Raw genomic sequence first — 25129 nt, forward strand, 5'->3', positions numbered from 1 at the left:
TATGCTTGCGAAACAGGAGGTGAAAAATCTTTGAATAGAAAGGAGTATATGCGGTCGTTGATCCATGGCGTTCTATCCTGGAATCGCCCACTGTCTATTTTTAACGAGGTTGGAGAACCACGTTGGTTAGCCTACCCATGATTTTGCGGCTAGTAAAGCGTGCACTTGTTTTTTTTAATCTCCAAAAATGTTGTATCGATGCATGCTTTTCAACTTCATATTTGCATATTTCACTCCGAAAAACATTGTGAGACGGACACAAAGGTTTCGAATATGTGATGAGTTCCATCAAACGCTCATATGCAAATTGACTATACTGGTAAGATGGCTTTATCTTTATAGATCTTCAGTGATATGTAGGGCCTATTCATTTTGATGACATTTTCAACCTTATCAAATTTTGATAAAGTTGCCAAGTGGCTACATTTAGTTTGCTGCCAAATTTTGGTAACTATATAAAAAATCCTCCCAAAATTTTGGCAAGTTACCAAAATTTTGACAACTATGCCAAAATTTGTTAAGGTTTTTTTTGGCATCAAAGTGAACAGGCCCGTAATTGTCTTATGGTTTCTTCACTATCTACCTGTGATATTTTTTTTCTTCCTTATGTTCTCATTTTGTCCCTTCAATTTAATGTTTTTATTTAGTAGCCATGATTGCTGGAAATAACTCATGGGATCTATTGTTTGCACTCGTAAATAAACTAGAAGTTACTCCTACTCCTCAGCCTAGATCCTTGAACAATATACGGTAATGTGACATATAAGTAACATATTATAGAATTGCCTGTGTTTTGAAACTTGTAGTTTCAAAGAGGCGAATGAAAAATTATGCGATTGTGATGTTTTATTGTACACACTTAGGTCGATAGACAAATGGCCTAGTGTCTATTGTTTGTGATGATTGTCGCTTGTTTTGGCTTTAACTCTACCATATTGATTTCTATATAATTTTCTTACCAACCGACGATTGGTGTATTGAAATAGTTAGGTTTAAAATACAAAATAAAACAATACAGGAGCTGAAGAAAGGTGAAATGCATCCTGTAAAAAATATATTTTTACTAAAAGATGGTAAGTTTGTCTCTTCATTTTATGCACAATATCTTTGGCACTACCAAGAACACTGGAAAGTGGAAACTACTAGCACTACGAAGTTTAGAACACTCTGATCAAGCTCCAAAATGCACATCTAAAATGACCATATGGTTCCATCAGCCTGCACTGATCCCTTTTGTAGGTATTGCTATTTGCTAACCCTGAAACCTGGAGGGGCTATTTGCTAACTGGCCACGTTTTCATTTTTTTTTTCTTCCTTTCTCAGCTTTTTGGAAAAAGAGGGGTTTTGTAGTGGGAAGTGGTTCGAGAGGAGCTCAACCAGAGGCGTCCTTATTCAGCTTTTGCCTAGTGGAATTCAGATTAAGAATTAAGCCAATTCACCATCTTTGGTCTGGAGGACTAGAACAAAGCACAGACACAAGTGCACAAATTGCAGTAGAGGTGCCAATAATTGGACGGAATCGAGGACACTGTTGCCATACTGCATAGGTCTGCGAGGTGATGGATGGGATGGGAGATTTAACCTGAAACTGTGGATGCTCAAATTTATGCACCTTTGATGTGGCAGGAAGCAGGATCAACAATTTTGTGGATGTACTATGGGGTGTTTGGGAGAGAGGCCCCTCTCGGGCTTATGTTTTTGAGAGGGGTCTCTCTCCCAAACACCCTCTATAGCTGGCTGGCTGGCTCGGTCATCATCCAAAATCGATTTATGGCTCTACTTGACTAGATAAACACTATCCTGATTCCCGAGTCTTTGACGAGCAATGGCTTTACAACGAGTCCCTAGATCTTGAAGCGATCAATCAGGACAGAACCCGAAGAAATAGCTGAGCTAATTCATGCAGCATCTTTGATAAAGTTTGAGCTCCACTTGATACGCTCGCGGTTTTAGTTCGCCCGATCTTTTGTTGAGTTGATAATAACTAAAATTTAGAAGAAATGTTCAATCATACAAGACGCTGCTATGTTACGCCTTAGTGATTGATACATCTCTCTGTGGGTTGTTCATCTTGTCGGTGCAATATCAACATTTTTTTTGCAAGTATAAATCGAAGAAACAAGTACGGACAAAATAAAAGCAATATGAATTAAAGCTCACGATAAGGTGGAGTTCCGAAGACGAGTAAGGCTATGTTCGGAACCATGGGTTCCCAACAAGCACAGTGTGCACGAAAAACAGAGCAGTCCATTAGCGCGTGATTAATTAAGTAGGAGTATTAGGTATTTTTTTTCAAAAATGGATCAATATGATTTTTAAAGCAACTTTCCTATAGAATTTTTTTTTTGCAAAAAACGCACCATTTAGCAGTTTGAAAAGCGTGCACATGGAAAATGAGGCGGAGGAGCTAGGAACCAGCAGTTCTGAAGACAACCTAATTAGGCGGTCTAGCCGACACGTGTAAATACAAGGGCTAAACTTTAATCTAAACAAAACCTGAAAAACTCTGAAGGGGTACCTATTTATTAATGGAGGTGGGAGGATAACCAAGGGGTCACTAGGGTCGTGCTCCACTAGATTGGGACGCACCCCACATGAGCTCAACTTGGGTCGAGGTCTGAAACGAAGTTACAAGCCCGAAGGTCATTATAGGTGACGCAACACATTGTTTCTTGAATTGTGGCCGACTGAGATGGAGTTTGGAGATGAGCCTGGATCTGTTGGAAGAGAACTTCCATAGCTTTCCATCAAGTACTCATGGATATAAAACGGAGGTCGTGCACATCTGGCATCCGTTTCAAGTCAACGCTGCTGCAAATGGCCGAACTTGTCTCCAGAACTTGTGCGACTTGTCTCCTGATTGAGCTATAATGTAAGTAATGGTTGTATCAATAGCAGCTACGGCCACATCACATCTCTCCGTCTCCTATATTGTCTCTGGAAAAAGGATCAGATGCAGCCGTTTTTCGGAGCATGAGGACGATTGGATATATAAACTGTGGTTTTCTCAAGCTACAACACTAACCGATCTCTGGGAGTAGTATAATTTAATAAAAATCTCTTAGGCTAACATGGCCTAATTCTCTCTGAAGCCATGGATATTTTTATTAATGCCTTCTGCCTTTTATTTAGAAAACCTTCCAATGCTTTTATGCCTTAAAAGAGGTTGTTATCTTTACCAAGTAACTTGATCATATAAATAAAAAGTTCAAATCTTGGGACATACCGCAATAAAAGAAACAGTGATGTCATCTACCGGACCCATCGTTTTGCTTATTCGCGGCATATTTACAAACAAAAAGTAATTTGTGAATAAAACTTTTATATACTTGTTTTAGCGATCTAAAAGTAAAAACCGAAAAATAAACTTTGATGAGAAAACCTCAAAATAAGCTCCAAATTAAAAATTAAAAATTTAAATTTTGGCTGATAAGTATAAGTATAAATAAAAATATGAGTCCAAATAAGTTTTCAAGGAGGGGGGATTCTTTTGCGCTGTACTGTAAAATGGTACCGTGTTCGAGCTGTAATCTTTCGTTTGAGTGTTTTGAGATAGTGATACTCAAGATCATACTTACATATGATTAGTACGAGTGCTGTGGTTATCTCATCTATTAAGCTTCAAAATAACCAAATTTCAACCTCACCAATTGTTCGTAAGTGTCATGGAGCATTTATCTTTTAATAAAGTTGCTCCATATATTTTCTCATATTCACACTTCGAGTAGTGCTAATCCTAAGTAAGGGTGTGAGATATATATGCTTGTACGCGTTTGTACCAGCGCTAAACACCAACCCTACCTCACTGTTACTGTTAAACCCAATATGTTCATCCAGTATGTTATATGGCCATTGTGAACTTAAGTGACAAAACACATCTATTATATTTGCATGGATTATGTAAGAGAAAATACATCTACTATATTTTGTATGAGTTATGGAAGAGAATATTTATTTTGTATGAGTTATGTAAAAAAGATAAGGGTACTAAATATAGTAATACCCGAGATTTTAAATGTTCCCGCCTTTTTATGCACTTACATGCACGTGGGTTTTACGAATAAAATACACCACTGCATACCATAATATCCAAATTTTAGGCCTTATTTTGAATGCAAGCAACTTTCCCTATTTCCATAAAAATTGGACATGTTATTACGAAATCATTATGTTTTTAATTAAAGCCATGTGCACGAACAATAAGTAAAAAAACTGTATCAAAAACACCAAGAGTTGCTTGAAAAGATAACTACATTAACCCCTATACAAATATGAAAAATTCATATTCTTTTTCTTCAACAAATACCTAGAAAATCAAGACACATTTAATACCCTCAAAAATACTAAAGATGTCAACCTGATCCTAAGAGACTAAAATTCTTGGTAATTTCTTGCAAAATCAATAACTCACAAAAAATATACGTTTTCGATCATATTCTAAAAAAAATAGTTATAGAGTCTAGAAAAATAAACTTGCTGCTTGTAATCTAGTAAACCCTACAACTAAAACAACTGGATCCACACAAAGAAGCATACACAATTCCCCTCAGACACAGAAAGAGAGCAGCCCGGGCCCACGCGTCAGCCTCCACCGCGCGCCGATCCCCGTCGTCCGTCCCCCTATCCGCCACATCCCCAGCCATGTCTCTAGTCGCAAATCCTTAGACTCACCCGGAAAGGCAGCGACCCAAACTCTCCACCTCCTCTTCCAGCCCTCCACACCCCCCACAGTCTCCCCCACCTCCTCCCCCAATTTCCCTCCTCTCCCCCGGCGACGTCCCCAAGCTCGCCGGCCCCGCCCAGATCGGCGGCCTCCGGCGCGCCCCCGCCGCTCCCACGGCGCCCGCGGCCCCCTCCCCCTCGCCACCGTACCGCTGCCCGCGCCGAACCCTCGCCATTTCTCCCCGCGAGGTATCCGCCCCCCTGTACCTCTAGTGTTAATGCTTTTGGGAGGCGTGTGGCGTTGTGGTGGTGGTGGTGGTGAGCGCGTGGGCGCGTAAATAGGAGGGAGGGGGGGAAGAGAGCCATGGGGGAGGGTTCGGAGAGGCCTCGCTCCTCCCGCGCCGCGCGTGCGCGAAACCCTAGCTTTGAGGTGGAGGTGGTGGTGGAGGAGGAGGAGGAGGATGAGGAGGAAGCGGCTGTGGCTGCGGCTAGGCGTGTCAAGAGGGAGGTCGCGGATGACCTGAACGGGGAGCCCGCGGAGGAGGAGGATGACGACGAGGAGGAGGTGGTGGTGGAGGAGGACGAGGAGGTGGTTGTCGCCTCCGACGAGGAGGGCGGCGACGGGGAGGCGGACGGCGGCGGCGAAGTGGCTGTGGCCTTCGAGCCGCGCACGCTGGAGGAGGCCCTCGTTCCGCGCGTGGGTGCGGTGTTCGACTCTGTGGACGAGGCCTTCTCGCTCTACAAGACCTACGCCTACCGCACAGGCTTCCACGCGGTGCGCCGGACCTGCCACAACTACGAGGGGCTCCGCTACCGCTCTACCTTTACCTGCACTCATGGTGGCAAGGCCCGGGCTGACGCCAGCCCGTCTGATGGCTCAGGCGCCCGCTACCCACTCCGCAGCAGCAAGCGTGCGGCCAACGCCCAGGAGAAGAGGGCTCGTCGCGGTGCGGCTGAGAAGACAGGATGCAAGGCGATGTTGATCATCCGTGACAGGCGGGCGGATGATAAGTGGAAGGTGGAGTTCGTTGAGTTGGAGCATAACCATCCGTGTACACCTGACATGGTGAGGTTCTTGAAGGCTTACAGGGAAATGCCTGACTCAGCTAAGAAGAAGGCCAAGATTTCTGATGAGATGGATGATAGGGTGGAGAAATCGCTGAGCGAGATTGCTGAGACCAGGAAGTTCCCAACTCGGCCCAAGCGGAGTGTTGGTGGTGGAGCCTCTGTTGGTGGGTTCAGGTTTAGTAGAAGCGACAGTTTTGTGCAGCGGTTTGGGGATGATGACCTTATTGCACTGAAGAAGTTTATTGAGGCGATGCAGCGCAAGAAGCCAAACTTTATCCACTACTGGGATCTTGATCAGGAAACTCATGTGAAGAATTTTTTCTGGACTGACTCGAGGTCCCAGGCACAATACCGTTATTTTGGTGACGTCATTACACTTGACGTGATGTATTTACAGCATTCGCGTGCTAGCCTTCCATTGGCCACAATCCTTGGGGTGAACAACCATGGTCACCTTGTTCTGCTTGGTTGTGGTCTGCTTTGCAGTGACAAGAAGGAAAACTATGTTTGGCTGTTGAAGAGGTGGTTGGGCTGTATGAATGGCAAGCCACCAGAGGCGATCACAACCACCTATTCAGATGCCGTTGCAGAAGCTGTGGCTGAGGTGTTGCCAAATGCGAGGCACCGTTTCTGTTTTTGGCATATCTTGAAAAAACTCCAAGAGAATGTCGGACGCACAAATGAGAAAGAGGCAATTTCCTTGAGATTCAAGGAGGTTGTTTATGACACAGTCACACTTACAGACTTTGAGAGAGAGTGGGGGCCCATGGTTGAGCAGTACAAGCTCAAAGACAATGACTGGTTCTCTGCTTTGTACAGCTGCCGGAAACAATGGGCACCTGGTTATGTCAACCATTCATTTTGGGCTGGCACTTCTGCTATTAGGAAGGTCGAGAAACCAGATCCATACTTTGATGGCGTGGTGACAACTAAAACTACCCTACCAGTTTTCCTTGAGCAATACGAGACTACTCTGAGAGGGAAGCTGGAAAGGGAGGCATATGATGATTTGCGCTCCTATTACTCTAGGCTCACTTCGCTGTCGGGATTACCCTTTGAGGAACAACTCATGGAGCTCTACACAGTACCTATGTTCCAAGCATTCCAAGACGAGATCAAACAATTAATACACGTGATTTGTAAAGAGGTAGACAGGAGTGGAAATTCAATTACCTACATGGCTAGTGAGTTGATACAGGGAAAGAAGGTCAACTATACAGTTGTCTACAACAGTGCTGACAAGGATGTCTGGTGCATTTGTCGCTCCTTTCCGTCACGAGGCATCCTTTGCAGCCATGCTCTCTCCGTTCTTAAGCAAGAGAATGTGTTAATGCTGCCATCAAAGTATATCCTCAATCGTTGGAGAAAGGATTTTAGAGTACTTCATGCAACTGCAAGTTCCAGTTCTATATCATCTGATAGAGATTTGAGCATTTTCAATGATCTCTATGTCCGTGGCCACGAGTATTTAGAAGATGTCATTGACATTGGAGCCAGAGAACCTGAGCTCAAAGAGTTTGTGTTGACAGTTATGAAGGAAGCGAAGGACAAACTAGTTAGGCCTGACCATATTCATCAAGCTGATCAGCGGGTTGATGTAAATATGTCAGTGACTGGCCAAGTGTCCGCAGATAGAGGAGTAGATGTGAACATTTCATCAAATAGCACATCCCTGATTCAGGGAGACAGAAGGGTTGATACAAATGTGACCTCAAACACCACAGCCATGGTTCATGGTCATGGGGATTCCATGACATCAAACACCACAGCTATGATTCGTGGGGATAGAAGAGTTGAGATGAAGATCCCAACGCCCCACCTTATTCATGGAGACGGAAGAATTGACATGAACATGGCATCCCCTCTCTTGATGCAGAGGGACAGAAGAGTTGACATGAACATGGCCTCCCCACACATGATACAGGGGGACAGAAGAGTTGATATGAACTTGGCATCACCACACTTTATACAAAGCGACAGAAGGGTTGATATGAACCTGGCATCTTCGCATCTGATACAAGGGGACAGAAGAGTTGATATGAATATGACATCCCCTCACTTGATACAAGGTGACACCAGAGTGGATATGAATATGGTATCTACTGCTCAGAATGGAATGCACTCTTTTGATTTGGTGAATGTGAACCTAGAAAGTGGTCCTTTGCCAATGGCTGCAACTGATTTCATGCAAATGCATCAGCACCCACCCGTTTACCATCCAAAACAACTCCTCAATATGAGAGATCAGGTGATGGACACAAATAAGAGGCCCAATATGGAAACAAACACATACTTTATGGGAGGTGGAATGCATGTGGGATAGTTTCTTGTCTAGAGACCCACTATGTAATCTTTTCTGTTTGGAAAGGAGATGCCTTTCCTTATTTTATATTGATATGTATGTTCCTACAGCAGGCAGCAACTAATCAATTAGGTTGTAGTAATTGCAGATTAATCTTGCAGTGCTGGTAGCTTTGTTGTTGTATCCTTCTCTGTTCGGCAGCTGTAGCAATTACTTGCTATTGTCTTGTACATAAGATAGTAGAATGCAACAACCTTTTCTTGTCACCCGGTACATCAAAAGTGTGATATCTCTAGCTTCACAGGTTAGCTGATGCATGTTCATGAGTGTTGACTGATGTTTGGTTTACACCTGTCGTACATCTTTGTGTCTTGTCATATGGTTTAGATGCACTAGTACTTTAGTGTGAAGGGCGCTTTTTTTAGCGGCTCACTTATTGGTAGGTCAAATGCCGTTTCATGTTTAAAACTCATTTTGATGATGACGCAACTTGGTCATATGTGTTTGCAAGGTAGAAGTATATTATAAGTTAGCAGAGGCACCTTGCTTTTGTTCGGTCAACAAAGGGTATTGGTTGTAGGACTCCTAGCTGATGCTAAAGGGAACAAGTTAATTTATTGTTTATAGACAATGTTAGATGTATCTTTTTTGTAGATATATGCTTCACATCCTCACCTTTCAGTGAACACAGGTCTTGTTATTGCTTGTGCAGTTGTGCTGGCTGCTAGCTTCCTATTTTACACATGCCTAAAAGCTAACATTGCAGATCAATGGTCATTGAACACTAACGTTATCCTTGGCTTCTCCGTAGCTACTATTATTAGCAACTTCTGTGTCCAAACCAACCAGTTCTTAGAACATTGCAATCTGGAAAGTGATGAAAGATGGATCATTCTGGTCCTGCAGGGAACCAAAGAAAGTCACCTTTACAGGCTGAAGCAAGTGTTTCACAATAAACAATAATGCTGCAAACATCACGGGGTACGAAAGTTTTCGACTTTCAGCAAAGTGCATTCTTCAGCTGTTCACACAAGGGGTCAAGGGGTATATCTATTCAATGAGTAAAAACTTTTGCATTTTGTTATTTATGCAGCAACAGAACAGCAATCTTATGGACTTCCTTAAGGTGGCGCTGCGTGCAAGATACCTCTGTTCAGACTTCAAGAGTTTCAGATGCTTTTCTTCACACAAGTGCATCAGAGTTTCAGGTGCATTTCTAGATAGCAAACTTACAATTCAACAGATGAAGGTGTGCTTTATATTTGATTGAAATACAAAGTATATCTCAAAAGAATTACAAAAGATTCATTGCCTTGTACAATTGTAGAGATTCACCATGTTAACAAGTACAACTCAATCTAAACGTACGATCTAACAGCTTGCAAGGCTCCAAAGCAATTTGGTATTATTTATTCCTTTTCCACCTGCATTTGGGAACATTTATTCCTTGTTGGTTGTTGCCTGCTTTCTACACAGAAGGTTTTCTTGCTTCACCCCCTCAAACTACTTTTGTTTCCTACTAACGAGCACTATCAAACCTGTCAGGAGCATGCAGCTTCCACCACTAGACTTTTTGTGACCCCACTGCATGGATCTCCAAAGTTATTCGATGACACTGGAACACTGCAATTGGTCATTCCAACACAGGCCTGCAGAGTTCAACGAGTAAGAAAAACACCACTGGCATTGAAGCATGACAAGTATGGAAGAGGATAAGCTCAGATTACCTCTTGAACAACTGCAAGAGCCTGAGAGCTGCTGCATTCACCATGGTTGTAGTTCCCACAGGTGCCACTCGGTGTCCCAAAGCTTGCAAACTTGATGTTGCTGATGACCTGACCTTCTCTAGGGCACTCCAGGCGAAGTGCTGGTCCCTGCGTCTGAGACGTCTGTTGGGGAGAGATCCAGCTATCGATTTGGGCTGGATGCATCTCTGAAACATGTGCACATATACTACTTGTCTGCCTTGTTGTGAAGGATATCATGCTTGGATCACCACCAAACTGCTCAAAGAGGACTAGATCATTGCTACCAGGTTGGAGAAATGACCTGGGCACGTGGTACCTGTTTAACAAGGTAAGGCATTCAATCAGTCAGCATAATGGATTTCATGGTGACCATAGATACAATTTTGAGAGTGTGCCTTCATATTTTGTAGTATATTAAATACATCAATGCTTAGTAAGTGCTGAAATATAAGTGAATTTTCATGCACAGCTAAATGATATTATCACTAAAAAGTTTTCATATTGGAACATGAGAATAAATTGGAGCTGGCTCTGCATTAGGAAACAGATTGTAGATATGAAAAAAAACTGAAGATCATATTCTCGTGCCACTGAGCTTTAGCAGAACTCTTACAGAGTTTGTGATGGCTGCCCACATTTCTTTAGGCACTTGTTCGAACTATAAGCTCCTCTGTAGTTGCATGAGTTTACACAGCCACTTTGTGGAGCCAAATTTGTTGGCCAGTAGCGACCAATGCTCTGGCCATTCACCCATGCCTCCCCTTTCCCCATTCCTGTGAAGTCTATGGCAACAGGGTCATCACCTGCAGGAGCCGTAAACTTGGTCTGCAATTGGAGCATTTCATTTAGCAACTTTGCACATTATCCCAAGGTAATAATTGAACAAAAAGGATTGATCAAACAATGGAGTGTATAGATATAGCTTATTGAGCCCAAAGCCATTTTACATGTACACAAACGTCAAACACAGCTTAATTACTGGGTCAGAGGATCATACTGACCTTGTACCATATCAATGGTTGGTTGGTCGGGTATGCGTTGTCTGAAACCCATTCTGGTGAGGCTTCTGAAGGATTATACAGATGCAAGTCTTCTCCTCTGAGTCCAATCTGAAGCGGTGAAAATTATGATGAGGGAAAACAAACCATGTTATGTTTACGGTTGACCTACTGTACCGAAGGCATTCTCAAAACAGCATTAGCCAATAGTTTCCTTACAAAAAAAATCTGAAACAGTATATGAATAGATAGTAGAATACCTGGTATGTCCAATCTGTAGAAGATAGATTAAGGGCACCATTTGGTCCACTCAACTTTACTGGACCAGTGACTCCAGCGCCAACCAGGTCAAAGAATGCACCATAATTCTGATGTTACAGAATACATAGTTGTTTATTAAATAGAAAGAAGTAAAATAGGATATTAGTTTTGGTGCATCTCTTCTAGAGTAAGTGAAGAATAAATTACCGATAGCCCAACTGTTGTGCTCAGAAGATCTATTTTGTTCTTCCCAGGTACAAGTGTAACTGGTGTCTGCAATGAGATGAGCGAGCTGCTAGCACTGCCCTTAGCACTTCCTGGCATGTGTCAACAATTACATTTCAGCACACAAATACTACTTGTGCGTGTAAGACCAATGTTCATAATTAACATCACAATTCGAATGTCATTTGAAAGGTCTTTGCATTGTGACCTCAAGCTTTACCTGCTAGTTTGCCATTGATGTAGATCTGAAGAACATGTCCAAGTGAGTTGACAAGCAGATTGGACTGGCTGCCGTTTAGATATGGTTCATCACCTTTGACAACGATGCTGCAGAAAGCACGATTAATTGAAACTGGTGAGTAACCTTGTGACTGCCAGTTTTCTTATATATATATATAGGAGTATATGGACAATTACACCTGAGGCGTGTGAGTGCGAACCCTGTACCTTGTTGAGTACCACAGGAAATCACTGGCATCGGCTGTGGTGTTTATCTGCTCCATCAGTCCAGGTTTCGTCAAGGCGTTCTCCTTTGTAATACCAACAGGCTCTATGGCATAACTCCAGCCAGCTGTAGCAAGTTCCGGTGTGATTAATGAATCATCAGTATCTTGGATACTTGATCCCAGGCTTCTCATTTCTGAAGTTGTTACCTGAGAATTGATCTGCAAGGGGGCAACCACATCCACATGCATCAGAATCAGTTCTCACCAATGTTCTTTCTCAAATGCAGATCATTGTCTAGCAAAGTGAGGGCAAGGAATGCACATACCTGGGCTGTGTTCAATACCACATTTTTGCAGTCAGGAAGGATGCTTACAGACCAGGCAGGGAGCTTATACGTGTTTCCGTTGAATTTGACAGTTTTATCAGACTGAGCATCCACGTTGGCAAGGAATGCTGCGCATATTGAATTGTCAGCAGTCTGATATACGGTTGCCTGAAGCCAGAAGAGTACAAACACCCATCATCATGTGTACCGGAACAGATCATCAAGGTAAACAAATATTTTATCTCTGAACAAGATTAGCTATACATCTCTAGCTGCTCCAGCAATTTTGATTGACTCATCTTTCTTTTTCGTTAATTAATACACGGGTTAGTCACTTTTCGAAAGAGAGGATCACATACCTCAGTATTTTGACCCAAAGAACTATATGATGGCTCAGCTGCTATGAGTGCTGGTTCGCACAGCTTTATTGCCTTGTGCACATCCCTTAAGTGGCCCCACTTTGGCTGCCTGACCATCCCTGAACCACAATATTGCAAAAGATAGTGATTCGGTTAGTGAGATGTGTGGTTGTACCGGTACACCCCCAACACATAGGGGAGCCGTTTGGGCTCAATTTTTTTGGTTCATATCTTTCTTATAAAAGACACACGGTTCCTCATGGATATTCATGTTCTTTTTTTAACTGTGACTAGTCAATACTAGTATTCCCAGACGGCAAACATACTTCAATTTAACATAGCTGCCATTGACAGGCATACATGTGGCAGTAAATAAGTACAGCTAGCTGCTGACAGTACACTCACCATACTCATCAATAGGAGCATCGTAGTCGTAGCTCGTGGCGATGAATGGCCCTCCCGTGCTTCGTCCGAAGTTGGTCCCCCCGTGGTACTGCAAGCCAACAAAAAACCAGTGTTAGAATCGCAGAGCGCCTCTGTTTACCCAAGCGAATTGGCAAAACGGCGGTAAAAAAGGAAAACAAAAAAGAAAACGTCTCGTCTTCGCGCGCGAGCTGCTTACCATGTAATAGTTCTGGAACGTGCCGCCGCGCTGGTAGAATCGCGCGACGGCGAAGGCGAGGTCCTCGGCCGGCCGGTACGGCACGGCGCCGCCGAAGGAGAGGAACCACCCGCTCCAGTTCTCCGTCCACATCTTGGGCTTGCTCTTGGAGTTCGGCGTGAACTGGTCGCAGTAGAACCCGTTGCACGTGTTGATCTGCATGCGCAAGCACGGAGAAACGGTGCCACGTCACTTCAGTGTCGCCGTGTCGGTGGTTCGTTCACGGCACCGGTGATCGATGGCGATTGGCGAAGCAGGGGGAAGAAAGACTTACGAGGGGGTCGGGGGCGTCGGACTGCTGGCACATGACCCACGGCACGCCGGTGTCGAGGGAGACGGCCATCCCGGCGGCCCACCGCATGTAGGCCTTCCCGGCGGCGCCGTACGCCGAGTCGATGTTGCCGTACTCGTTCTCGATCTGCGACAGGATGATCGGCCCGCCCTGCGACGCGTACAGCCCCGCGCCCTTCATCGTGTCCACCACCTTCTCCGTGAACCGCTGCATCTCCGCCTTGAACGCCTCGTTGTCCGTCCGGAACTTGATCCCCGGCACGAAGTGCAGCCATACCGGAAACCCTCTGCAGTAATACTTGCGTTTCTTACCAATCTATCGATCAATTCGCCCAGCGATAGCCAGTGCGAGAGCATGAGAGAGATGTGAATGCGAACCCGTAGTTCCACTCGGCGCAGACGTACGGCCCGATCCTGAGGTGCACGTAGAGGCCGGCGTCGGCGACGGCCTTCACGAACCTGACGAGGTCCTTCCTGCCCTCGAAGTCGTACTGTTCTTTTTTTTTCGTTGCAAATTCATTTGAGTCAGTCAGTTAGTTGATCGTTAAACGTCCGTGTAGCAGAAGCGGAGTAGTGTGATAATGCCGCTTTAGAATTTCCAGATAATGATATTACTAATACTAGTAGCAGTAGCAGTTCACGGGGAGAAAATGGGGAGAAAATTGTAATATTGGGATTGCAAACATAGAGGCTTCGCTGTTTTGACACTCTGAGTGAATGACAAATGGGTCCATCTGTATCTATAAAATGTGGATCCAATGTCATTATAGTAAAGGTTAATGTTTACACCGTTGTAATTGTAAATCACCAGTTCACGGGAGGCAGAAAGCCTAGAAGTGAGTGAGAGAATAAAGCATAGGGTGCAGAGGAAGCAAACACCGCCCTTTGACACATGACGGCCAGGAGGGAGAGGAGATGATGACGGAAAAAAAAAGGAGAGAAAAGATATACACAGGTCATTAATTTGATAATTTCATTGTGGTACACTATTAATGGAGAATACTACTACTACTAGTAGTGGTACTAAGTAGCAGTTGAGAGAGGAGTACGTGCCTGTCCCCGGACGGCCTCGTGAATGTCCCAGAAGACGTACGTCTCGATGACGTCCAGGCCGCCGTCCTTGGACTTCTGGATCAGCCCCGGCCACATCTGCAACCGGCGACCGCCACCGCCGCCGCCGCCATGGCAACATAATGTCAGCTTTTGTAACTAGCAATCTGTCTGCTCATCAAGAACAGAGGAGGCCGAACGAGCGGTGCATGGGGCAAAAGAGAGAAAGGCAAGAGACGGCGACGTACGTCGGGGGTGCTCCGCGGGTAGTGGATGGACCCGGAGACGAGCACGCGTCGCACGCCGTCGATGACCACCGCGCGGTGGTCGTACGTCACGTTCGCCGCCCGCGACGCGCCGACGAGGAGGCTTACCACCACCACCACGGGGAGGAGCAGCAGCCGCAGCAGCACACCCACCGTGGCTGCCGCCATTACTGCCGCCGCCGCCCCGTTCGGTGTCGTTCTATTATCACCGGCGCTAGTGCGGACGATGACGAGGAGCAGCAGGAGGAAGGAAGAACAGAGTTGCTCGGTGGGAGAGGCAAAAGAAAAGAAGAAGAAGAAGAAGAAGAAGAAGAAGAAGAAGAAGAGGAGTTGCTGGTTGGAGTGGCGCGGCGGGACGGAAATAAATGGCACGCACTCAGCGGCAGCGACGAGGCTCGCTAGCGGAGCAGCGGGAGCGAAAGCGGCTGTGTCTCTTTCCCGCGGATGCGGGTGGTGGTGCATCTGCTGTGCTGTGCTGCCTCCCTCCGCGGCTAATAAAAAAGCGCTGATCGTTCGCCCGCGCGGCGAGCGATGGGGTGGGTGGGTGTGGAGTTGAGTTCGCGGCTGCTTGCAAGCAACGGCAAAAGCCCCGGCGCCGTGCGTCTAGCGGTAGGATCGAATTGATGGATGGATCGAGCAAAACATAATTACTGCTCGGCTTGGCTAGTTAATGGAGGCGTACTACGTGATGGTTCGGTGGCGCACACGGCGTGGGTGGGGGGGGGGGGGGGGTGAGCAAACGCCACGGCCACGCCATGCCGCATCTGATCTCTCTCCCGTCCACCCTTTTGCTTCCGCTGCTGCATGTGCCCTTGGCATTGGCCGCACGGGCTCACAGCTAGGACGGACCAGTAAACAAAAGGTGCCGGTGTGACCGACCGACAGACACGGCATGGCAGGGGTCGTGCCCGACCCGACCCGCCGTTCATTGCCGCTCGATTTCTTTATCAGTGATGCTAGTACTACTAGCACTGCGTCTGCTCGGGCCAAGAGCTAAGCGGCCCTTGTCGCTTCCGGTCTCGCTCGCCTATAGTACCTCCGTCCCAAAATAAGTGCAGCTGTGGATATCTGTGTTCAATGTTTGACCGTCCGTCTTATTTGAAAATTTTATGAAAAAAATAAAAATATTTAGTCACACATAAAGTACTATTCATATTTTATCATCTAATAGCAATAGAAATGCTAATCATAAGAAAATTTCAAATAAGAAGAACGGTCAAACGTTAAACGTGAATAGTGTAAAACTACACTTATTTTAGTACGGAGGGAATAGCTACTTCGACCGTGATGGCGTATGATATGCTGCACTAGCACACGGTTGCCACTACCAATCTAGCAGTAGATAGTGGTAGTGTCATGGACTGTACTCCCTCCATCCTATAAAAAAGTAAAACCTGAGTTTTCGTTTCCAATTTTGACTGTACGTTTTATATGAAATTTTTTTATAATTCGTATTTTCATTGTTGTTAATTGATAAAACATGATTAATATTTTATGTGTGACTTGTCTTTTTAATTTTTTTCATAATTTTTTTAAATAAGACGGACGGTCAAACGTTGGACACGGAAACCAAGGTTTATCTTTTTTTTTTTGAACGGAGGGAGTACGTCTGTACTGCTCGTCTTCTTTTTGTTTGGGGGAGGTTTGAAAAAAACGGTGGCGGTGGTCAGACCGTGAAAAAAAGGCTAAGCATTTCTCCCTCTTTCTTTCATCCTTTGGGGCGGTGGAAAATGATGGTGCGCGGCGACGACAAAAATCGTGCGAAAGCGGGAGAGCGAGTTGTCTCTGCAGTCTGCACTGACCTGTGGCGTCGGTTCATGGGGAGGGGAAAGGGGCTCGGGTCGGACTCGTCCACAGGGGAGCAAGTGAAAGGACATGGAAAATTGTATGCAAAGCTTTACTGCTGATGCAAGAGAGTGACTTTTATATATTGTGTTTGTTTGCCATTTTTCGTGTTACAAGCTTACAAGGCTTGTACTACGAAAGCTTACAAGCTTTCGTGTTTGCCATTTTATCTTATCAAGATTCAATAAGGTAGGGGTAACAAACTAAACGGCCTCCGTATCCAACCAAAATTTAGCATGGTTAAATTTGATATCAAACCAAACTGCTCTACATATGGAATTTGTACCAAAGCATTACGCTCAACTCTACAAAATCTACCAAAGATACACGCGCCCTTTTTGTTTGAAGAAAAAGCTAATAGAGCTAACCAAGTTTTTGTGGCATGAGAACCACGTGAGGCAACTGCTACACTCAAGTACTTGGATTTCTAAGAGGTAGATATTTCTTTTTTGGCTACTGAAGAAACTGACTGCATAATCTTTCTCTGGATGCTCGAATATAATGTAGTTCAATGTGAAATCGACATGGCACACGCCATTGTTAACCTAGTTGGGTGACCCACCTGATTGCATTCACAGCATATTTGCCCGGGCTATGCAATTAGTACTCTTCACAAGTCACAAGCATATATAAAGACCTATGGTAGTGCAGAAGCCTATTGTTTGGACTGTCATAAGCTGGGATGTTTGGAACGCTGTAAAATTCCCGTACGAAGAACGGTTTTCTAGTAAAAACTTTTGCTGAAGATAAGCCAAATTAACTGAAGATAAGCAAGCAGTCACTAGCTTGATATTGTAGAGTCAAACCTCACCATTTATCGATCAGTGGCGCGTCTAATTGCCGTCTATCACATTGACTAGCGTCTGAAATTAGAACACATAGTAACCACAAAACCGAGAATGGCGATGCCGAATCCTGAACCTAACCCACTACAGAGGCTCCTGAATCGAATTGAACATCTGGTTCTTCTCCAGAGCAGGTGCTCGGCTTAGGTGTGGCTCAGCTCAAGTCAATCGTATTTGGTGCTGATTTGCTACTTACAGTGGGCAAACCACACATCTTGCACGTCAATGTAGAAGGCGACCATTTCTCGATTCACTTTTAGTAGTAACGAAATTACCTACGCCACCTTGACAATCTTTAAACCCTTTTTTTTTGACACAGATGTACCATAGTGTCCTGTCATCTGTTAACACAAGGAAAATCCAGAAGTGTCATCCGAATGCTGTGCAAGAAAGGAGGCACATGGATTCAAAAGAACAAATCCATATTTTCTGAAAATTGTTGACTACCAAAAACAAAATCTTGTGCTGCTCCATTCGCCACCTCAACCATTCCAATACATAAAAAACCGGATAAGAGGGGAGCGAAAATGAGAAGTGAAACGGGTGAAGCAGAGCGTCCAGGGCTTCTTCATCATCATCATCATCAGAGCGTCCAGGCCTTTAATTGAACTCGCAGTCGGGAGGCTGCAGGTGCGGCGTCACTGTTGCCGCGGTTCGTTGCGGCATCCTTGTAGCAATAGCAGCACATCGGCGCGAGATCGCTCTACGTCTCGACGTGCGAATCTGATGTAACTCTCCTCGTCCTTTGCGGCGGATTCGTCCGGGCTCTCCGTGCGTAGGTGTGCTACCGGCGCGCGCGTGCGGCACCACCGGCACTGCCACTGCCACCAATGCGCGAGAACGTAACAAAACGGGCAAACGGCGCCTTCCTTCTCCACTCGATTCCTTGTCGTCATCTCGCGTCGGGGTTTTTGGAGCAGCGTGCGGGAGAGCCGGCCGGGCCGGTCACGCCGATGTGGATGTGGGCGATGTGCACGCTGCGTTTGTGTGCCGAAACGAGAGAATTTTTCGCCGATCGATGTGTCCAAGACTTCCCAGTGTAATGGGAACTCATCGGATTATTCTTTTTGATTCTTGGTTACCTTAACTTTCCTTTTCTTTGCTCGGTGGTGTTCCTCTCTCGTTAATAAGATATATACTTTTCAAACTATAAAACGGCGTGTTTCTTAAAAAACAATTTATATAAAAGTTGCATTAAAATATTAAATAAACCTATTTTTCAAATTTATATTAATTAAAAAAATAATTAATCACATGTTAATAACTTTTTCGTTTTGCGTACCCTACCTTCGTCTTCATCTTCACTATATTCTAAGATGTTTTTTTTTAAATCTATCTGGTATGGGGTTTGGGGCGTACAAGGTGAGCCAAGTGATGCCATTGATGAGGAGAGTTTTGCTTGGAAGAGTCAGCAAAGAACTGGGAGAGTTCACCGGCTTGAAGCCTCCATTTTCTGCACGGATGCGATTGCAGCGTAGATGATGCCGCGGCAAGCAAGGAGAAAGATGAGCTCGGCGAGGGGGAGAGTGACACGCTGACAGGGATACTACGGAGCAGATAAGATGCACGGAGCACCGCTGCCGTGCAACACGGCAGCGTCGTCGAAGAGCGGCACGGCACGGCACGTCTCAGGATACTACTAGTAATAACTTCGAGGCAGCGCGACAGGAGCAGACTACGTGAAACGATCGCCAGCGCAGCTTCTGGCACGAGAGAGTTTCTCAGCGAGATCGACAAGGACAATGATGAATTAATCGATGAAATCTACCGTACAACACAAGGCAAAAAAATGGGAGAGGCAGGCAGCCAGGCAGGGCCTGATCCAAGGTGCACTGGCACTAAAAATCTGAAACATGTTCTGGAAATGGAATGCCGAAAGGCGAAAGGGCCAAAGGCTATTATCGCTGGATGTCGTAACATTATCTTGTCAAGATCCATCTGATAGGAGAATGGTCATAGCAGCAAAGGACGGGGCCAAATCATTGAACGCGACAGCTTTGATGACCATGTAATGTAGCAGAAGGGATCAGTACGGTATCTGAAGCCAAAAGAAACGGAGAGAAATAAAGGAGAAAAAAGGATTAGATCTGACGTCCTGCGTTTTGCACGTTCACGTACTAGCTCCCCTTGCGCAATTATGCAAGTTACCTGCAGTTATGGAGTGCACACAACCGCGCTTCAGATGTACAGCTAGTATAATAACATCAAGCATCACCAGAGAATCAATCAACCTGATACAGGTGAACAATAATAATATCACGCGGTTGCAGGATAAGATTTGTGTAAGATGCTAATCTGTCATCGACGAAGTGATGGAGATTTGAGAGGACAATGGCGGCAACCCACCTAGCGGCGAGTCAACCCAGAACAAAGGACTAAAACAGAAAGGAAAAAGGAACCAACAATTTTGCTAATTTCATGGAAAATAAATTAGCCAATGGTTTAAAACAAGGCAGACGAGAGTTGAGAGTTGTCCATACTCTTTGTACTTTTCTAATTACATAAAGAGTTGTTCATACACCCTTTTTTTTTAAGATAGTGAATAGAAATCCCGTCTCTATATCTATCAACGGATAGATATATAACCAAATATGTATCACGTACTTTTGTGTCCGTTTTAACACACGCTTAAGGTTACACCCACCAAGATTTAAACACCATTAATTACACTGCCACACCAAATATCCTTTCCAATCCTCTTCTCTTCTTTTCTTTTGGATACCTTAGTTTGACCATAATTAGTGGGTAGGTGAGAAAAGTTGCTGATAACTGATAAGCGTAGCCACTATGCATTAGCTACTCTATCCTCTAGGGTGCTCTCAAAAGATATGTGAAGGTTTGAGGCCATCCTTCCGTGTCAGTTGACGCCTTGCCAAATCCACCACAAAAGGCTAGTGCATCAACATCATCACCATTCATCACATGAGGACATACTACACATGCAACAAGCCTGCCCGACACAGGAACCCTTTAGATTATTAGCAATTGTGAAGCAATGTGGAGATCGGATCAAGTGATTTACTAATCTACTAGCAAGGCCCCCCCACCAACAGGAATGTCACTAACCTATCAATGTGATGACTGTTCCTCTGAATTCTTCCTGCCAATGCATTGCTGGCTTTTGGGTCACGGATTCACAGCTCTGGAGTCTGGAGCTGCAACAGCTGACGACGAAACGACAAAGCAGGCACAACAACTCAGAGCTGCCAAGATCTGATCAGAGCAGGCATAACAACCTAAGATACTCCTTCAGTTCCGGTCTTGCAAGCTCAATCATTACTGTTGAGAAGCCGCACTCCAGGAAAATGATTGAAATAAAATCCAAAAAGACGATTACTGGATTGAACTTAGTCTCACATTTTAATCCACATAAATGTTACTTCCTCCGTTTCATATTATAAGATTTTCTAGCATTGCCCACATTCATATATATGTAAATGAATCTAGACAGCATTTATATGAATGTGGGTAATGCTAGAAAGTCTTATAACATGAAACGGAGGTAGTATCTCATATTATCTATCTCAAAACCAACTGTATTTAATACAGCATTGAGAATATCTAGAGGAGGTATCAAACTCTCTCAAGGGCCAGGGCAAAAAAATGTTCTACACCTCACACTACAACCTTATATTAACTATTAGCAACCCAGCAAAGGACTACATTTCCACTTCTGAAAAAAACTCTGAAAAAAGGAAGATGCCGATGGATTGTACAAGCTATTATAAGTGGGAATCATTTTGATTGTTGAAAGACTAGTGGCTAACAAGAAAATGACAACATGGAGATTTCCTACTTCAGGAAGGCCGATGATACAAAAAGGAGTGCATAAGTAACACATGCAGTGCTCACTTCCAAGTTTCTTGGACCAGGCAGTATAGGCGGAATTACAGAAACCATCAAGAATGTGGCAAGGAACCAGGAAGCAAAGAAGGATCCGAACCTGAAAAATCAGACAAACTTAGCATCAGGAATTGACCACACCTATGCATAGCCAGAGACTATATCCTTTTGCCTATTACACAAATTATACATGAAAGGTTGACAACACATTAAAGTCACCTAAATGATAAACTTCAAATCATCCAATCCTTAATAAATGAATCCTATGAAAGCAAGTTTAAAGTGTTACTAGTATTGACATGTCTATTACACACAACTGCAGTATGCCATCACAAAACAACTACTCTCTGATCCATCACGAATTCATGATAGTTGCCTCAAAATATAGAACTTTTGTAGAATAAACAAGATTCACACATTTTGCACCATTCCCATTGAAGAAAAGTTCTAAAAAAGCAATGAGATTGACATGCCATAATAGGTGGCGCCTAGGTTGCACTTGCACATAATAAGAACAATGAGATTGATAGAAGAATGAATAGGCATAGAGTGAAATACATGGCCGGTCCTTAAACTTGTGGGGTGGTGTCACTTAGGTCCGTGAACTTGAAAATTACATGTTTAGGTCCGTGAACTTGGTTTAATGTACCACACCTAGTCCAATTGTCATTTGACCACGTTTGACCGCCAACGTGGCATGCCACGTAGGCAACACTTTTGTGCTCAGCCCCCTCCACATATACCTTCGCACATAACTTGCCTTGACTAGAGCATTTCAACCCAAATCCCCCAAAATATCCCTAAATCGGCTAGGGTTTCAACGGTGAGGTTAGCGGAAAGAGGCCGAGAGGTAGCGGCTGTGGCGGCCTCGGCGGTGCGATAAGTGGCAGGAGGAAGCGCAGTGCAGCGGGGTTAGCGGTGGCACGTTTATGCAACATGTTGTGATGTGGAGGGGGCTGAGAGCAAAAGTGTTGCCTACGTGGCAATGCCACGTTGGCGGTCAAACGCAGTCAAAGGATGTTTGGACCGGGGTGGTACATTAAACCAAATTCACGGACCTAAACATGCAATTTTCAAGTTCACGGACCTAAATGACACCACCACACAAGTTTAGAGACCGGCCATGTATTTCACTCTATTATTTATTTGATAGGTTCTCAAAACATTTGATGAGCACCTGGCACTGAATAGACAGACACTTTGTATTGTGAAGGCTGATGAATGAGTTCATAACTCGTGGGGTAAATCGGATCATGGATCCAATGAAAAACAAAATTTGAAGAATATTCTGGATTAAGGAAACTGGTTGCATTATCAGTTGACAATATAAAATGATAGTGATATATTCTATTATATACATCAAATAGTGGAAACAGGCTCCCAACATTATTTTGATAAGAAAGCTGGCCTAATTACAGTAGATATCATAATATGACAAGAATGATACATTCTATTATGTATTTCAGAGGCAAACCCTTTTACTTTTAAGTCCTAAATATCAAAAGCTACCATAGAGTGCAGACCGGCAGATATTAAATTGTCAAGTGAAAAAAGTAGAAAATATTTAGGATTCAAAAAGCAATCCAAAATTGAATCCCAAGCCAAGTACTACAATCCAGTCCTTGTATTACGGGCTTGAAGTTCTAGAACTGCCCAGTGCAGCATGATCTGCACAACATAAAAAAAGCTCCCAGAATATTTTGAACGATGCAGCACGAAGTTTACAACACGCCAGGTGTGGAAGACAGAGAGAAATAAGATGTCCTCGCTTTCATGAGGTGAGAACATGTTCTTGTGTGCATTTTACATATTTGTCCTCGGAAACTATGCAGAGTTATGCTTTGAGCAGAGGAGTGATCATGTGCTGTGTAAACACTATAGTGTATGGAACTAACCATAGATTACTCGGATATACCATTAGCTAAAGGCTAAAACACACAAAAAAACTGCAAAGAGGAAGAAAACATACCCATAAAAGAATGTTCGCCATCCACTTTTCAGCCTCTGATAAATGAAATAGATATTTGCTGCACAAGAGATGGCCACCTGGAGAGTTGGCCCTTCTTCAGTAGGGAAAACAAGGGTAAGCACTCCAAGCAATACAAAAGTTATTGCTGTCTGCCAAATCACTTTACTAGAAGGTGTTTGAAATCTTCCCTGAATAGCCTTGACTGGACGTGACTGAGTAAGTTCCCTATACTTTTTCTTGAGATCCACTTTTGGTTTTTTTCTATCAGAGAAACTCTGCATGATGATTCTGTCATGGGCAGACTCAATTGCATCAACACTTGGCTTATGCCCTGCATACTTGTTTATCAGAAAATTCCTGGCAGCTCGAATTTCTTCTTCAGATGCTTCCCTGCTGATTCCAAGTCGCTGATAGGGATCCTTCACATGGATTCTAGGAAAGATGGCTGAAGAAATTAAGCGGTTAAAAAGTGAGGTGATAATTACAAAAAAGAACTAATCCAAACAACAAAACCGACAGGACAATAAAAAGTATATGTGATCTCAAATAAAACATGAGAGGAACAGATTGTGAGAAAAAGTATATGTGATCTCAAATAAAACATTAGAGGAACAGATTGTGAGACTAAATGGCGTGATTTTGATATAATGTCCAATGCTTTGGCCATGGTATAGTTAGGTATTTATACTTTTACAATTTAATATCAAGCATGCCTTACAGCAAACTACACAATTTGTTACAGAGGTATACCAAGTGGTTCCTAGTAAACCATACTGCTCGTTACTATAATTCAACATGACAAATTTGGTTGGTAAAAGTACATATATGTACTTACTATGTTACATTTTTTTCTTACATAGCCCTAGGAAGTTAAATACTTACGAGTTGACGAGTCAGCTGTGTCACCAAATGATGCAGTAGCAAGCGGTGTGATTCTGGTGTTTCGCGGTGCATAACAGAAAGGAGTACTATACTTTGTGTATCTGCATGAAGGATCGCAATAAGATTTCCCACTGCATAAACTAAAGAAATCTTTGGCAGAGAGTTGATGAGGCCAGAAGAAGCACAAGATACAATACCTATCCACATTGATGAAAAGTTTAACACTTTCCTTACGTCCCCTGCTGAAGGCCAACGAAGAGACAAGTCCCAAGGGTGCACTCGACGCCCTCGAAGTAACCGGACATCGAGCAGCCCTTGAAGGATTGATTGCTAGACTATGTGCCAACATCTCAAGGAATAGTTGAACAGCCTAAATTGAGGCCTTTCCCCTCCTAAGCACAACAACAGTAAATTCATCAATCACCTAGAACAAATTTAGCAAAGGAAAACCAATGCCATGCACAAAGATACACAACCGAACGCTAGCAGATTACCCACACCCATTAATTAAAAAAAGTACAATCATCACAATATACAACTTAGGAACCTGGATAAGAAAGCAATTAATTCAGACAAGGAGGAACATATCGAGCGATTAGCAGCCAACCGACCGTCACCCTCAGAAATCAAGGGGTGTGTAGCCTGAAAAATTCACACCATTCACCACACAGTGCCACCGGAACCCTACATGCCATTACCAACCCTACAACCCACGGACCCTGCACCTGCATCAGCATCCATCCCGGCGTCTAACCTAACCTGTCCTAACCTAACCATCGGTGCACCGGCGCCGCACCGGAATCGAGCGGGGTCAAGAAGGCGAAGACGAGGAGCCTTACCGTGGGAGGTGACCCGCGCGTCCGGCGGACCAAGAGCGGCGGCGCTGGGCGGAGGAGGAGGCCGCCTCCGTGGATAAGGGGGGGCGGGGTGGTGTCGCGTCGGTGAGGGTACAGGAGAACGCTGCGCAGGGTGGTGGTGGTACTTCCGTAATTTCCTTCCGATTTCCTCCTCGTCCTAGATGGCCCTATACTCTCAGGGCCTAATTGGGCCCAGCCCAACCGCGATCCCAAAAAAGGAGTGGG

At 44.3% G+C, this 25129-nt stretch overlaps 3 protein-coding genes and 1 long non-coding RNA gene across 4 annotated transcripts; 2 read left to right on the plus strand and 2 right to left on the minus strand.

Annotated features, from left to right (window-relative positions):
* The first annotated feature begins 143 nt into the window (after positions 1 to 143).
* LOC136355758 (uncharacterized) lies at positions 144 to 2069 on the plus strand. The gene is made up of 2 exons (XR_010740101.1): positions 144 to 319; positions 1324 to 2069. It is a non-coding gene; the product is annotated as an uncharacterized lncRNA (long non-coding RNA).
* Positions 2070 to 4994: 2925 nt separating this feature from the next.
* LOC4332288 (protein FAR1-RELATED SEQUENCE 6) lies at positions 4995 to 8305 on the plus strand. The gene has a single exon (XM_015776772.3). The coding sequence runs from the start codon at positions 5027 to 5029 to the stop codon at positions 8051 to 8053; it is 3027 nt and encodes a 1008-aa protein (XP_015632258.1). The 5' UTR covers positions 4995 to 5026; the 3' UTR covers positions 8054 to 8305.
* Positions 8306 to 9202: 897 nt separating this feature from the next.
* LOC4332289 (beta-galactosidase 6-like) lies at positions 9203 to 15299 on the minus strand. Its single transcript, NM_001402125.1, has 16 exons — positions 14646 to 15299; positions 14401 to 14496; positions 13726 to 13838; positions 13331 to 13634; positions 13018 to 13212; positions 12801 to 12888; positions 12396 to 12514; positions 12037 to 12204; positions 11712 to 11929; positions 11485 to 11591; positions 11247 to 11356; positions 11039 to 11146; positions 10782 to 10889; positions 10394 to 10605; positions 9760 to 10096; positions 9203 to 9681 (listed from the first exon to the last, which is right to left on the minus strand). The coding sequence occupies exons 1-16, from the start codon at positions 15123 to 15125 to the stop codon at positions 9574 to 9576; spliced, it is 2871 nt and encodes a 956-aa protein (NP_001389054.1). The 5' UTR covers positions 15126 to 15299; the 3' UTR covers positions 9203 to 9573.
* Positions 15300 to 20845: 5546 nt separating this feature from the next.
* Positions 20846 to 25046, minus strand: LOC4332290 (protein CHAPERONE-LIKE PROTEIN OF POR1, chloroplastic). The gene is made up of 5 exons (XM_015772765.3): positions 24887 to 25046; positions 24245 to 24439; positions 24048 to 24148; positions 23166 to 23610; positions 20846 to 21296 (listed from the first exon to the last, which is right to left on the minus strand). Exons 2-5 carry the CDS (start codon positions 24394 to 24396, stop codon positions 21146 to 21148), a joined length of 849 nt encoding a protein of 282 aa, XP_015628251.1. The 5' UTR covers positions 24397 to 24439; positions 24887 to 25046; the 3' UTR covers positions 20846 to 21145.
* Positions 25047 to 25129: the final 83 nt, after the last annotated feature.

The sequence above is a fragment of the Oryza sativa genome, chromosome 3 (assembly GCF_034140825.1).
Source record: "Oryza sativa Japonica Group chromosome 3, ASM3414082v1".
Taxonomy (NCBI): Eukaryota; Viridiplantae; Streptophyta; class Magnoliopsida; order Poales; family Poaceae; genus Oryza; species Oryza sativa.

Coding starts and splice junctions, on each gene's coding strand:
- LOC4332288 (XM_015776772.3), top strand. CDS start 5,027: ATGGGGGAGGGTTCGGAGAGGCCTCGCTCCTCCCGCGCCGCGCGTGCG.
- LOC4332289 (NM_001402125.1), bottom strand. CDS start 15,125: ATGCACCACCACCCGCATCCGCGGGAAAGAGACACAGCCGCTTTCGCT. Junction 13,839..14,400: donor ACGAGGCCGTCCGGGGACAG/GCACGTACTCCT, acceptor AAAAAAGAACAG/TACGACTTCGAGGGCAGGAA. Junction 13,635..13,725: donor TGCGCCGAGTGGAACTACGG/GTTCGCATTCAC, acceptor GTATTACTGCAG/AGGGTTTCCGGTATGGCTGC.
- LOC4332290 (XM_015772765.3), bottom strand. CDS start 24,396: ATGTTGGCACATAGTCTAGCAATCAATCCTTCAAGGGCTGCTCGATGT. Junction 23,611..24,047: donor CACAGCTGACTCGTCAACTC/GTAAGTATTTAA, acceptor TAATTTCTTCAG/CCATCTTTCCTAGAATCCAT. Junction 21,297..23,165: donor TGGCGAACATTCTTTTATGG/GTATGTTTTCTT, acceptor CTGATTTTTCAG/GTTCGGATCCTTCTTTGCTT.